The sequence below is a fragment of the Pogoniulus pusillus genome, chromosome 1 (assembly GCF_015220805.1).
Source record: "Pogoniulus pusillus isolate bPogPus1 chromosome 1, bPogPus1.pri, whole genome shotgun sequence".
Taxonomy (NCBI): domain Eukaryota; kingdom Metazoa; phylum Chordata; class Aves; order Piciformes; family Lybiidae; genus Pogoniulus; species Pogoniulus pusillus.
Genome location: NC_087264.1, coordinates 40818097 through 40833639, shown reverse-complemented (window position 1 = coordinate 40833639; position 15543 = coordinate 40818097). Strand labels below are relative to the sequence as shown.

At 53.5% G+C, this 15543-nt stretch overlaps 1 protein-coding gene across 1 annotated transcript; it reads right to left on the bottom strand.

The window, feature by feature from the left end:
* Window positions 1-3258: 3258 nt before the first annotated feature.
* On the bottom strand, window positions 3259-9531 carry VRTN (vertebrae development associated). Its single transcript, XM_064149580.1, has 2 exons — window positions 9515-9531; window positions 3259-6257 (listed from the first exon to the last, which is right to left on the bottom strand). The coding sequence occupies exon 2, from the start codon at window positions 6254-6256 to the stop codon at window positions 4229-4231; it is 2028 nt and encodes a 675-aa protein (XP_064005650.1). The 5' UTR covers window position 6257; window positions 9515-9531; the 3' UTR covers window positions 3259-4228.
* Window positions 9532-15543: the final 6012 nt, after the last annotated feature.

Below are 15543 nucleotides of genomic sequence, written 5' to 3'. Positions count from 1 at the left end.
GCTGCCTTGAAGAAGCCGAGCTGCTGGACTCTCTCACTGCATGGCATAACTTCCCTCCTGCCCCCATTTCTGCACAAGAGCTCTTCCAGCTGCAGGGCTGTGCTCAGTTCATTCCCATCATTGGGAGCCTCTTGGAGGCTTCCCAGCACAAACACCCACACGGTCTCCCTACCCACCTTTGAAGACACGGTATTTAACTGTATTTTTATCCATTCAGTGGTTTCTAACTTCATTTTTAAACCAGTCTTGCTGCTTAATTAAAATGTCAGGCAGGACCAAACCTAGTATCTCCCAGAAGTTCATGTATGCTACAGCAGCACTCCTGCTGACCACACTCTCAACCTCACCCACAAAGTCCCGCTGTTGGCTTTGTCTTTCACAGACAGGGTATGCTGTGGCCTGCCCTACACCCTCATGTATGCTGCCACAAGCCACAGCAAGACAGATCTGCCTGCACACTGGGAAAAGGTTCTCTGCAACATCTCTGTTCCTTCATAGATGGGCAAGGTGTTACAAAGCTTCACAAGCCAGCAAGTGGCAAAAATCTGGGATTTTAACTGTGCCACCTGCATGGTGCCTAAAGTAATCTGTGCCCTCTGCAATTCCTGTGTGCAACAGGCATATGCAAGCTGTTTTTTAGAGGTTAGCCCCTCACAAGTTATATCAGCACAGAAAGGAAGATGACCACCTCACCTTTGGGGACACTCAGTCCTAGAAGTGCCCCACAAAGGGGTGGCTGACTGGTCCCGGCACAGAGACCTGAGGCAGAGCCCCGTGGGCAAAGGATCCAGAGGCAGCACCCTCCTTCCTGCTGCATAAGCAGCTGGCTGCCTGCCCCCTGTCTACACTCAATCTGCAGAAGTACTAGGAAGATAAAGCTTCATTCTCAAGTATTTGAGTTTGGTGAGAGATGTCCATCCCACAGCACTTCTCCTACCTGAAGTGACAGAGGAGGGGTGGGGAGAGGGGCAAAGGAAAAAGCCAGGGACACAAATAAATTGCAGGTGGCTAGGGGGCTGCTGCCTGTGAAATTTGCTGCCCCCCAGCCTCTGAGCTTCACTTGCCTTTCAATTTCCATCTTTGAAAGCAATGACTTCCTCAAGCACCCACCTGTGAGGGAGTTTGGGTGGCACCTAAGCTAAGTCTCACTCCACATGCAAAGGCAGAGATTTATCAGACAGCCTGCAGCAGCTGAACCTGCCTCAAATTCATCTCCCACCACCAGCTCGACGTGAAAGCAGCGCAATAAGTACAAATTAAGTGCTACAAATTCCCCCTCAATTAAACTCTACTCAGGCACAAACTTCATCAGTAAATAACAAGCACCCACCATTTAGGTGGTGCCAAGTGGCAGAGATCCACCATGACACTGCTGCCATCTGTGCCCTGAGAGGGAAAAACATAAGGGTACTTGAAAAACACCTCTGAGGGATGAGTATTTTCCCTGCCATGCCCTTCCCAGGCATTCAGCTAAGGGCAGAAAAAACATCACACCTAGAGCTCTCCACCAGGGCTTCTCAGAATGAGGGGTGGTGGAGGATGAAGGGAGTCCAAATTCAGCACGTAGGAGAGACTCATCCTATATCCCAGCATGAGGCATCCAATGACCCTATTTCAGGGAGAGTTGGGTGGTGGAAAGCAGGAGAAACCATACCCCCACCCCGCAGAGAACTGTGTAGCTACCACCAGAGAAGCTTCACCAGAAAGGCTCCCCCAGGCTCTCTCCTAATGGCACCTGTCACCAGCAACAGCCATCCACCACACTGTGCCATGCTGAGGGATGCCCCAGTCATTGCTCTGGTGCTGTACACAGTCTGTCCCAGCCTCAGAGTTATCCAAATGGCCTCGTGTACTATCATGCATGGTCAGAAACCTCACCTCTCCTTCCTCTGGGCACGCTTCGGGGGAGTCTCACGTCCACATTCACAGTCACTGCTCCAGCCTAAAGTAGCTATCTCCAGCCTCCAGCAGTTTGGAAACACAGGTAATTATTCTGGAGTAATTACCAGAACAGCCTTTGAGGAGTTCTCTAGTAGCTAATTACTCCAATTACTTCCTGACACAGAGCCGGGGTGCCCGGGGCTCTCGGCAACAGCACACAGCACTGCTCCACAGCTCCCAGCTTGCCTCCCTCCATGGGGTATCTGCTGCCCCAGATTCCCTTCTCTAGGGCCACAAAACATACACTGGGGTGGATGGGTGGTGGCAAGGACCCACCAACACCAAGAGCTTGAAGCTAAGCATCTGAAAAGATGTCTCAGTGGCTAAGCACCACTCCTAGAGGGCTAAATCACCTTAAGGCTCACACCCAAGGATGCCACAGGATGACTCTGAACCGTGCTTTGTCAAGCAGATTGATGCCCAGGAAAGCTCAGCAGGGCTCTCTAGCACACATCCCCTCCAAGTGGTCAATGAAGCAAGATTGCACCAGGAGCAGGACTGGGCTGATGAGAGAGTGACAGGTACCAGACATGTTGAAGGAAGAAAAAGAATTCATTTGCAAGCAAAGCTGAGGAGGTACCACTGCATCTTGACTCCTAACAAGGTCATTAAACTTCCCTATACTCCTGCAAAGGCCTGAGAGTAAGACAGACAACACAGACCTGTTATTAGACTCAGCCTCAAGGGCTGATCTGGTAGGTGCAAGGCTCAAGAGGTACCTCACTCAGTAGGGTGCTCTAACTGCCAGCAGCTTTGAGAAAAATTCGAGCTCGTACTGCAGCTGTCATCACTCTCCTCAGTGGTAGCATCCAATTGCAGAGCCACTACAGTACAGTGCTGCACAGCCATGCTGGCAGACACCACATAGAAGCTCACATGCCAAGGAGACAGTGCTTTTTGGAGACCTCCAGCAGAGCCTAGACAGGCAGGGACCACACAGCCCCACACACCAAGACACACAGCTTGTCTCAGCCTCCTGCAGCACCACCACTTCAGGGCTGGATCACCCTCTGACATGTCAGATACTGCCACTGTGTCCCTGCCATCACACAGAGCTGTACTCACAACATCATCCCCAACCTTGCAATCAGTCTGGGAGGTGAGTCCTGACCTCTAGCCAGAACAGCACAATCCCTGCCAGGCCTCTAATGCTGAGCAGATGGTCCCTGCCAGGTCTTAGGAAGCAGAAGAGGACCTTCACAGAAGCGACTGAGGTGTGCACAGGCTCTAACCTCACAAGCCAGTCTCACAAGTGGGCATGGAGAGGAAAGCCATGCCCAGAAATCATACAAGCAAGAGTATGAAACCACACGAGACTAGGAGTGGAAGAGTTTTTTATTGCTCTGATTTCTTACAAGTGAGATGCATATGCTTCTAGAGTGGCTGCAAGGGGACACCCACATTCAGCTTGCAGCATGGCACAGGAGATGCAGGGCACACAAAATTCATCTCACTGCCTTCTCTCAGGCACCAGGGAAGAGAGACTCTAAGAAAGTAAGGCATCTGCTGTCTGTGAGAGAGTAAAGGACTGTGTGAATGATTACTGCTACAAGACCAGAAAGGTCAGGGCCAGCTTCTCCAGAGCCTGCAAAGGACACTGGCTCCTAGCTTTGCACTGCTAGGGGACAGACTACTGTAGGAACATAAGTTCCCTCCTCTACCAGCCTCTACTCCTTCTAGGGAAGATTGGGGCAACCAGAGGCAGGTATTGAGAGACAGGAAGCCATGGTGGCATTGGTACTGACCCCAAGTGAAGCTTTTGTTTTCCTTAGCTGAGAAGAACCCAGATCAAAGATGCTTGTCCCATAAAGCTGAGCACTTCTTAAGCCCCTCCTCACTTACAACTGAGCCAGCACTGCTGCTCTCACCAAGGGAATGCTGAGCACCTCCATACTCATCCTGCACATCCATATTACTCATTCAAGCAACTGCCCAGGGCAGAGATCCCTTCAAGTCCTCTGTCTCAAAAGACCCAGCAGCATCCTGTGCCACTGGCAGGGTACTCCCTCACTTGCTCGTTCTCTTAGCACAGAGAGGACAGTCACCTAGCCCTTCCCCTTTGGGGCAGCTTAGTGCCTTCTCCTTCCACTCCTCCCATCTCTGGGAATGGGCACTGTGCTCCCATACCTGATGGAACCAAATGAAAAAAGCAGACCAGAGACCAGGAACAAAACAAAAGCAAACCAGAACAAAACTCAGAGCACGGCCCTAGCCCAGGCACTCTACTGGCGAGCCAAAAAGCACAATCAGCAGAGGAGCTGTGACCACGCCAGCTGGCAGCTGGCACTCAGGCATCCACGAGCGTCAGCCCGTCATGCAGAGCGCGCTTCCACATGTAGTAAGTGGAACGTGCCGTGAGCGGGAAGCGGGCACTGAACTCCTTGTAGGTGGGGAAGGTCTTCGACTCGAAGCGCTGCTGCAGGAAAAGCTTGGCCTGTGCCTTGAACTGGGCAGTGGCAATCACATCCATCACAAACATCCGGCTGTTGGCTCTCTCTGACACAGCATAGCCTGAAATGGTGGCATTGTACGGTGTAGCTGGCACCGACTTGCTGACCTGCTTGGTGGCTACCTCCACGGGGCACTGGAGCTTGAGGCCCGGCTCTACTTTCGGAGGGGTCAGGGAAGCCACCCGGTTCAGTGGCCTTCTGGAGCTGGTCCAGGGCAGGCGATGCTGCCAGAGGGCCTGACCAGTGCCCTTCCAAAACCAGTATGCTGTGGAGGAGAGAGACGGGTAGCGCAGGCGGTACTTGCAGAATGGCAGCCGCCACTGCCGGACCTGCCTCTTGGCCACATCTCGCAGCTGCTTTCTCCAACACAGAGAGGGTTTTTGTTCCAGGAGACTTCTAGCTGCTGGCTGGTCTCTGTTTGGCCTCTTCCTAACAGGCACACTGCTTGGCTTCAACTGCAGGAATGGCTTTCCTATTGCTAGAGGTTTTTGATTATCCAAGGGAGTCTGGGGGGGCTTGAAGTTGGGGTTCTCCTTAATTGCTTTTCTTCGCCAGTTGTAGTAAGTAGACCTGGAGATGCCAGGGAAGCTGCGTTTGAAACACCTGTAAGGCACCAGAGTGTTCATGGAAATGCATTTCTCCAGGTAGGATTTGGCTCCTTGCATGAAGATTCCTGCTTGGACGGGGTCAAGGGAAGGACTTGGAGATCTTAAGCTCCCCCCTGAATTTGCTGGCTCCTCCATGTCAGCCTTTTTTGGGCCATCTCTGTGAAGTTCCTGGGACCCATGAGCGTCAGGCACAGCAGAAGCATCACCATTGACCATGCTCTGCATCTCATGCTTCCAGGCATAGTAGGTGGATCGGGAGATTTCTGGAAACATTTGTCGGAAGTGCTGGAGGGGGATTACGTTTCCCTCCTGAAAGCAGGACTGGAGGAAGTGTTTAGCTGCAAACCTGGCAGCCGCTTTCTGCCGGTGCTCACGGGACTGACGCTTCCAGCGGTAGAAGGTGCTCTTGGTAATGCTGTACCGCTCGCGCAGGTTGGAGTAAGTCAGCTGGGGGTCACTATTCAGCAGCTCAAGGGTCTTCATTGGCTGGACAGGAGGTTCTGGGGAAGGCATTGTGGGTTCCAGCTCCTCCAGGCCAACCACAGCCACAAAGTACTGCGCCTTGAATACCTGCCGAGAGAGCTGCTGTCCTGACCACATGATGTGGAGCGTGGAGGTTCGTGGGCCACACTTCCTGGGCCGGATGAGGCGGTTGAAATAAGGCCGAATCTTCAAGTTGCTCATGGGGTAGATCGAGTAGATGTTACACTGCAGAACTGAGGCAAGAGCATAGACGTGCCACATGTTGGCAAAAGTGCCAGGAAAACAGGTAGCTTTGATATCAGCATCAAAGATGGCCTCTAGTATAGCCATGGGGAGGCTGGTCATCTCTGGGGTCTCTTCAGTGCAGAGTGAGTAGCGGGCAGCCTGCAGCATCACCTTGGAGTCAATCATGCCATTCAAGTAGTATTGCTTGTGCAGCAGCATCTCCACCACCGTACGCACCTGCAGCTCCAGGCTGAGGCTGGGGTTGCCCCAGAGCAGCACACTGGCAGCCTCAAAGAGGCGATTTCCTTCACCTTTGCAAACCAGAGGCAGCATGTTACTTGGAGCATCCTCAGGATAGAGGCTCCTGGCTACCCGGTCAACCTCCAGCTCCTCTTGGAACTGCCTCCCACAATAGCCAGGCAGGGAGAAAGATGACAAGGTCCTCTCTGCCTCCAGCACAGCGCTGGTGAGACCTTCCAGACCAAAGCACTCGGTAGCTTCCTGCAGCTCCTGCAGCACAGACTGCACCAGCTGATGCCGTTGAATCATCCTGAAGGACAGCAAAACAGAGAGAAGTCACCAGAGATTGAAGTAGTGCATGCTCCAGACTACCCTGAACACGGCCTTTACGTCCACCTCTTCCCCAAAGGGCAAGAGGGTGGAAAAGGACAAAAGGAAAGGCCACTGCTCACCCCTCCATTCACACGTCCAAGGACAAAGGAGGAAGCCTGGGTCCCCACAAGCAGACCTGGGACAGAGACCTGGGCTCAGCTTGCTCTCCAGTGACCTCCTGTGGGCAATACACACGGCGCACAACCTCCAGAGGCTCGGATTTAGCAGGTATCAAGGAGTGACTGCATCCATCGGATTGCCTCCTACCCCTGCACGCCCTACATCCATCTCTCCCATCGGTAGCTCAAAACCTTTCGCTTTACCGTCCTGTTACGAGTACACACTGAGAAGAGAGCCTCAAAGTGAAACATCTGTACAGAAGAGACCACTGACAGAGCAACATTGTGCAGGAGCATAGAGGGACCTGGATCAAGGTATCCAGCCCAACAGAAGGGGCAAGGAGCTTGGCCTCTCCCTCAGAGCAGGGCACAGCAGCCGCACTCATTGCATATAATCATAAACCTGCGTTTTTGTCACAAAACCTGGGACAGCAAGAGTCCGAGCCAGCCCAAGCCTTGGTTCTGTTGCCTGTGCTGACACTAGATGTCACTTGCTGCTCAGCAGACACATACCGTCAGTTAGGGAGAAGCCACAAAAAGACTTGCAGACTGAGCTACCAAGCATGAGGCAACCCAGAAGTGCATGAGCATTGTACGGGTACTTCAGAGAGTACGGAGTCCGTTCTCCACGCCCGAGCAACCCAGTCGTGCTCTTCCTCCCTCTGTATGTCAGCTGCACATCCTCCTTTGTCAGTTTAGATGCTGATGCCTACGTGGCTCTTCCCTCACCACTCCAGGAGCTTTCACAACTGCAGATCACGCTCCATGATCCAAGCTCCATCAGTGCATCCTTCTTCAACACCATTTCCCCACCAGCCAGCTCAATCTATCCCTCTTTAATCAGTGTTTTCCCAGTGATTATATCACTTTACTCAACCAGGAAACTTAATGTAGTCTATTTTCTCCTAAGGCTCATTCACATACCACTCCCAAAATGTAAGACATCAATTTGTAGTCTACTTGATTCACATCCCAGCTGGAGACCCACCTTCCCACAACACTTCACATGCATCACTATGTACTCAAAGCTCTGCAAGAAAACAGCAGAGCCAGGCAGAAAAAGCAGCAGCTCTACAGTAAAGCAGATGTCCCTCCTGACTTCTCCCAGTTCTCAGCTCTGTGCTCTGCTGCAAATGTTCTAACACCTGCAGCAGCCAAACAGCAAATGAAACAAGGTGCTACAGAATCACATGGTTGCTTTCCAGCTGCTGCTGCCCCTTGTCATTAACAGGACACAGCTAATCACCAAATCAGCTCCTTCCCCTGCTTCAAGCTTCTTCAGCCTCCTGCACATCAGAGGACAGGACTCTCTCTTACAGCTGTGGGACATCAGATATCAGACATAACACAGAATGCACACAGCTGTGAAGCAGAGAAGATAACTATCTAAAATCCTGATCTGAGCAAGTATGGGGTTGCTGCTTCAGGTCAGGCCTGTGTTATTGCTCTCCTGGAAGTCCGTAACAGTTTATAGAAATGCTTACTAAGTCCAACACATGCTTGAGGAGCTGAAGCAAAGGCATTCATCGGAAGAGCTGCAGATCTGGGACAGCCTCCTTCTCCGTGCCCTGCCAAACCCCTTCAAGGACAGGCACCTCCCTCCACAGCAGCCACCACTGCTGCTTTCAGCCTCCACAGCCCAGCTGAACACTCAGCAACAAGAGAGCCAGGAAAGGCAAGGCAAGCTTATCCCCTAGAAGGGGCGAGCAGCCAACATAAGCTAAGGAACATCACCAACAACCCTAGTCTTTATGACCTAGTGGGCATTTTTGACCGCCTTACGGTGTGCCGGGGAGAGAAAGGGTAAAAGGGAGAACTGGAGACACAGGAATTAACCCCACAACCTCAATGTCACTGCCAGCTTCTGCTGCCCAATGCAACAGAGCCTCTAAAGCAATCCTACGGCAAACCCTTTGAATGCAACAGCGCAGGTGAGCTCCCGAGGCAAGATGGAAGGGGGCAGAAGTAAACCATGCTGGGAGCTTGGGATTATTCTCAGATAAAACTCAGCAGCTCTGAAGGCACAGGACCTGCTGCAAAGGGAACACTTTCCTTGCACACCCCCAGCGAAGCCAGCTGAACACGACAGACCAGTGCTTCCAAAACTGCCTCATCACCAAGAGTGGATAAAGGAGGCTTTACTTACCCTGACTGCTTTTGCATTGTAACAGATAAGCAAGCACTTGCAAATCACATTCCCTCACCCAAACTGACCGGCTGGTGGCATCCAGTAGTGCAAGTTCCCCAAGCTAGCCCCCAAAACTGCTTACACCAGAAAGAATCCAGGAGGCCTTAAAATCTCTGCAAGTGCCTTATAAGTAATGGGGCTACCCACGTACCTCAGCCCAGCTGGGTTGGGTGGCTCAACTCCCAGCCCCAGCTGTGAGCTCAGGCCACTCTGTCGGTTAAGGCTGCATTTGAGAGGAGGAGATCTGACCCACCACAACCACACAGCAGAAACTGTAATCTCAAGGACTGCCTAGGCTAGAAATACCTCCGGAATAGAAACCCCAGGGGAGGTTCTGGAGGGTGACCAGCACTCGCAGCTCAGGGCAGTGGGAGAAGCCCGCTCTGTTTGCCAGCGCCCACACCTCCACCAGAGCCCAGAAACAGGGCAACACTCGCACGGAGAGAAGCCACAGACCCGCCTTCACCTAGGCCGAAGGGCTGCAGCCCAGCCCGGCTTCAGCTGTCTCCCGGGCAGGGGCACCGGCTGCGAGCAGCGCCTGACAGCCGCCTTCAGCCCTATCCACCCGTGAACGTGCACCCGCGGCCGCCCCCACGGCCACTCTCGCCTCTCCGGAACGCAGCCCCCGAGACGAGGTCAGCCTTGCGCCCCGGGTGGGAGCACGGGCCGCCGTTCCTTTGGCCCGGGAAACAAAGGGATGAACAGCCCCGGGGCAGGGGAGAGGTCGCCGGTGCCGTGCAGTCTCCGAGCAGAGACCGCGGGCAGGGCAGGACGGGGCGCCTGGCCGCCGGAGGAAGGTGCTCGCCGCAGCGGGCCAGCCTGCGGGGTCAGGGTTAGGGAAGGACAGCGGGAAGCCGCGTCCCCGACGGCGCTCGGCTCGGCACTCACCTGGCTCCGCGGGTCGCACCCCACCCACGCCCTCGGCCGCCCCGCACCTTTAAGGGCGGCGGCAGGAAGCGGCGCGGACCCGCCGCCGCTGCCGCCCCGGTGCCAGCCCCGCAGTGACCCTCGGGAGCGGGCAGCCGCGTGCGGGGCCGGGTCGGGCCGGGCCGGGCCGGGCCGCCCCTCCCCGCCTGCCCCCTTCCTCCCCTCCCCCGCCAGGAAGCGGGCCATCCTCGGGGCCCCGGCCCAGATGAAAGCGGAGCGGGCCGGGGGTCACTTCCAAAGCTAAAGTGATAATGGCCATTGTCCCGCCGCCGCCGCGCTTAAAGGGCCCGCCGCCTCCCGCCGCCCTGCCCCGCTGCTCCCCGCTGCTCCCCGGCACCCTACATCCTGCATCCTCCTGCCCCGAGCTATCTCCCGGGTCTGCGGCCTCATGGCTGGCGACAGAGCCCACTAGGGCTGCGGGGTGGAAGGTGGGTGCCTGCATGGGGCACCCCTCGTGTCCCACGGAGAGCAAGCAGGTCCCGAATGGGTCTCACTACAGCCCACGGGGTCGGCATAGCGCGTGTGCATCTCCCTGTTTGCTCCTGCCGAGGCCACGGTCCTTTGACCACGCTGCTAGCTAGGAGACAGTTGCCCTTTCCTTTCCCCTGTCGAAGCAGTGTACTTGCACCTCCCGGCAAAAAAATGCTAGTGTGATCCCCGCCAGGTAGGGCTGAGAAAGGTCTGCTGTGCTGCCTGTCAAAAACTTTTGCAGGAGGCACCCAAATGACAGCAGCCTCAACTTTCGGCAGTCCCTGGAAGGGGCTTGCATCTGCCCTCCTGCCTAGCCATGCCTGGGCCCTGGCTGGAGAAGCCTTCCTCTCTGCTATCTCTGCTTTGGTGCCTTCACAGTCTAATCTTGAAGTCCCCTTCTTTTACTCCTGCTTGCACAATGGGATCATCCCATCCCTCGGGCATCACGTGAGGCTGTGCAAACAGCCTGCATGCCAGGCACCTCGCTCCAGCACCGACAAGTTGCCAACACCAGCTCTGCCCCGTATCTTCTTCACATGTCCAGAACCTCCAGAGCTGTCTCCAGGACCTGGCTTATCCAAAGCTACACCACCCCAGCACAGGTCTCTGAGGAGCCTGTCTGCTCTTGAGTGTGAGGGCTGTGCGCATTTTAACGACAGGCGACACAGCTTAGTCAGCAGCGAAGAGCTAGCTCACCAAGTGGTCTCCAGTGCTTCATGTACCCTGTGGTTTGTAGCTCCACTTGCAAGGAGCATCTCGGTTCCTCTCCTCAGCCTACCCTTGGGGACCAGTCAGAGACTAACCACAATCCCCACACCCAGTGAGGCATGCAAAGTAACTCCCCAATGTCAGAAACAGCAAAGGCTTCCTTCTCCTCATGCCACCACCCGTGCGAAACCTCACCGTGGCTGCAGCATTTGGCAATGAGAGGGCAGGAGGGCTCCTGGCAACACTGTATGTGGAATTCTTAAGCAACTCAGGAAGAAAACTAAACACGGACTTTCCAAACAGGGGAAAGCTGCCCAGCTCTCTCTCTGATGCCCTCCATTCCACATTAGTCTGGGAGCATACACTGCAGCACGCATCAAGGCACACCTTCACTGCAGTGTATCCAGGACTACACACCCTAGACCATTTTTTCTCACATCTCTTGCCTTATATCTGAGCCCAGGATTGCAAAGGGAGACTGGGCAAGGTGGAGTTGACAGGAGGAACAGGCTCCCTGGAAGCTGTGCACTGACTGATTGTGAGTCATCCCAACCTCACCTAGGAGTGACTACCCCAGCTGACACTGAACACTGGTCTTCAGTACTCACAGGACTCACTCTCACTGGATACAGAAAATCTACAGAGCAAGGAAAAGAGACCTAAACCATGCCCTGGTTAGCCTTTTTTATCTCTCTGAGGCAACTTTCATATCTTTCAGGGCCAGACCCACTCCCACTAACAACCTGGCCAGTCCTGGATCTTTTGCCCAGCAGGCTGGTGTTCATACCCGCAGCTGTTCAGCTCCCCTGCTCATCCTTCATCCTTTCAATTTCTTTGGTTGCAAATGCAAAGCGGTGCTCACAGGGCAGTGAGACACTGGTAAATGCCAGAGTCAGCAGGGTCAGTGATTAACATAGGAGCTGGAAAACACACAAAGAGACAGCCTGGGCAGTTCTGTTATGCAGATGACTGCACACAGCACCCTCCAGCATATAAACAAGTAGTTAGCATTTTTCTGTTCCTTGGAGGAGTTCACTGGGGGACCAGAATGCTCAGTGATTTGGTGCAAGATGCTTCAGGGTGACAGTAGGCCATGGAGACCTTAACCATTTAGCTTTGGCTGCCAAGAGATTTTTCTGCCTATTGTGCTTTAGCCTGCCTTGTGCAGCCCATCCTCTCTGAGACAAGGCCCAGAGCAAGAATGCAAAGATGCCCAAGTGCTCATGGGCCATGCTGGAAATCAGGCCTTATTGCTCCAAGTCTGTGCACAGAACCTTGTCTGAGGTCAAGAGCAACCTCCCTGTTAATCAGATAAAATTATCAGTCAGAACATTTCTCATGAATCTCACAAGAAAGGGTGTTCCAGAGACTTACCCTATAAGGTAGGGCTTACTCTAGCTTTTTCACTGTAATGTGACAACCCCCACAGTGCCATGCATGGGGGACAACATTCAAACACGCAGTTATCCCCTCCACTAGGAAATCTCCCTGGTCCTATCTCCACTCCCACCTAGGAGACCTCCAGGTATGAAGGGAAACAGAGCACCCTATCCACTGTAGCACTGCAAAGATGGAACAGAGGAGACCATTCAGACAGGATGAGATGTGGCTGAAACACCCGGGCAGCCAAATGCAATTCAAGGCAGGTCAAACTGTGGACCAGTTGCTAAAACCACCAATAGAATTGCAGCTAAAATTGGCAACAGAAATAAGGTTGCTGCAGCTGCAGTCTGCCCATTAGTCTTACAGAGAAGAAAGGTCAAGTGGTTCTGACCCCATCAGAACCTGAAGAACATGGGGTCTGCTCCATTTTTGGTAGTAACTTGCCCAAATTGAATGACAGGAGTCTCCTGATTTGGTGATCACATCGTCTGGTACTTCTCATTCCTGGCCCTCAAACCATTTCCCAACCCATATGTCACATCTGTGCTGGAGACCTTAAAGGGATGCTGGGCTCCATAGGGAGGTTCTGTGAGGCACTTTCCTGCCTGTGCATGCCCCGGGATGATGCTGAACACCATCAGACAGAAAATTTTGTTCAACTCTGCTCACATTGCACTGAGAGGGAGAGTGAGAAACTTCAGGGAGTTTTCAGCCAGAAGCAACAAAGCTGGAGTGATTGGATTATAGGAGATGATGCAAGGAGCAAAATCTGTTTAGTGGTGTTAAAGTGAGAACTGGCAGACAGAGCCATCTGAATGCACCAACCTCGGTGAGCAAGAGCAGTTACCATGGGTGACTTCAGGTATGTGACACAGATGGCAGAAGAATGTGGCCTGAACTTCAGGACAGCTTGGTGGCAAGGCCCATCCAGGAGTTTCATCTTCCAAAGGCGGCTGGGGGAGTTGGCCTGGGCACTAGGTTCTATCTTGCACAAGAGATGGGAAGTCCTCTAAGGCTCTCCCGGATGTGGTTGCACTCTTATTCTGCAGTGATTCAGACCTCAGGATTGTTCTGCTTCCTCCAGCATCCCTCAGTTCCACCTCCTTCCCATGCCTAGGGACCATATTGCTGTTCTTCTCTCTCTGACTTAAGATCCCTCCCTGTGGGACCAGAGTACCTCAGTTCTGTCTTCTAAGAATCACCCAGAGCACTCTGTCCCTCTACTAATGGTGGCTGTCTCTCAGTTCATATTCTGGGTGGTGTTCAGGACTAATGCAGCAGGACAGCACAGGAGAGTCAAGTCTGCCTGTCCTCTGCCCCGGAGTAGCAAAGCTCTCAGAGTAGGTCCCATTTCTAATTTCCCTCTGCTCAGTTTAGGGCTCTTTTCTCTTCTGGCTTTTGTCCAGCTCAATGAGTTGGGAGGGAAAGTTTGAACTTGGTGGTAATAGTGTGCCCTTGCTCCCCAAGGCTCCCCAAGGCTCCTGAGAAGGAATTAAATATGAAGCACCAAGCACAGTACCACAGTGCTGGGTGAGGACTGGGAGTTTTGGCCATTTCCTGGGGTCCGGATCATAGGTGGGAGGGGTGGGGAAGAGCTGAGAACTGCAAGAGATTCAAAGTCAAGATCAAAGCATTTCCCTCTGAAACCCTAACACTCTCTTTCCCTCCCACTTGCACATAAAAGCACTCTGCCCTCAGCAGGCTCTCCTCTGGGGAGGCTTGGTGGAGGAGGGGGCTGCTTTCCCCCTTGCTTTTCCTGTGTTACTAATAACTCTTCCCAGAGGTGAATGGCGAAAATCCTTCCACCCCTCCTCCCTGTGCCTGCTTCTTGCCCAGATCCAAAAGGCCCAAAGCCATTTCAATGACTAAGTTCATGGCAGACCTGGCCTGCTTTGGGGATGTTATCAGTTGATGCCGGCATGGGTGAGATGCAGCAAGCAACGCCTTTGAAGTGTACAGGAGAAACACTGTTAGAGGCAAAGTACAGGGGAAGGAGGACTGAAAGGAAAGCAGAGCAGTTTGGCCCACAGGAGGGGAAAGGCTAATTAAGGCATAGAGCATGGAAGAGAAAAAAGCAGAATCGTTAAGATATCACAGCAGGAGCCAGCGGTGGGGTTCCATGGAGGTTTAAGCCATGCTGAGCCTGGCCTCTGCTGTTTGCTCCCCCTCAGATCTCCATTCCCACTCTCTGCTTTGGGGTAGTACAGGAATGTGAGGAACTCTTGTCAGTCAGTTCAGGTTGCTGGTCCAGCTGAAAATCAGTTGGTTTAGCTCATATCCAAATACAGAAAGAGCTGAATGGGAGACCCCTTTACCCCTTCATACTACTGATCAGAGAGAGGGCTAAAGCTTGCAGGTGATCCCCAACTGAAGAAGCTGCAAGGTCCGGTGAGGACGGGCATACACAAAGAGGCTGGAGACTGGAAACATGGCCAGTAAATGAGAGAGTCAGATTTGGAAAGCCCAGAGGAGGGCCATACTTTTCTTGCATTGCTTCCTTAGGCCACACACACAAACCTGGCAGCACCAAGGAGGACCTGGGACATGAAACCTGACACAAAACTGGCTGCAGAGCCAAGGCTGCAGTTTCGTGTTTCTTTCAGTGGTCACAGCAGCAGCTGCTTGATTCGAAGAGCACCCAGGAACAGTCCACAGAAGCACTGGGTGGGTTGTCAAGCTGCTGTCTACATCCCAGCTACAGGCCAGCAGGCAGAGAGCGATCACAGGAAAGTGGCAGCACAGGGGGTCAGCGGGAACTGCCAGGAGGCAAGGACTGGAAGGTCAGGGGTGTAGGAGGATCCGGACTGGGGCTTCCCCCACTCATCCTGGGCAGTGCGAAAATGCATCCAACAGCAGGCAGAGGAGGACGGGGGATGGGATGTTTCACACCTAGCAAGCAGGAGCAGATGGGGCTAGGGTTAAGCACTACAAGGAATTAACTTGCAGTGCCACATGGAGCCCAAGACTTAGCAAGCCATTCCTGGCTCTCCCTTCCCGGGGTCCATGGCAGACCCTTTAGTGACTAGTTAGCAATGCAAAGGGGGTTACTCTTAGGTCTGTAGCTAGTCAGGGAGCTGAGATATGGCCCTGTAGTGTAAACAGAACCATACAACCCTGCAGAAGTTGTGATTCACCACTCGTTTCCCAAGCCCTGCCCCCAGGCACAGTCTGGAATGGCCATGGTGTTTGCTGGGGGAAGAAACGTGAGAAGTAGAGCTGGAGTGCTGTAAAAGATGTAAATGTTTCTGTGCTGAGAGCAGCTCTGAGTGTCTAGGGCACAGCCTCGGTGGGGGGATGGAGAGGCAGAGAGAAGGCACTTCTCTTTTGTTCTTGATCTTGGCTGCCTTAGGAGTGCTCCCAGAAAAAAATCCTGGAGCTGCTTCACTAAAGGGAGTTCATGGCATGCGCTTTATCAGGTGGTGGTCAGG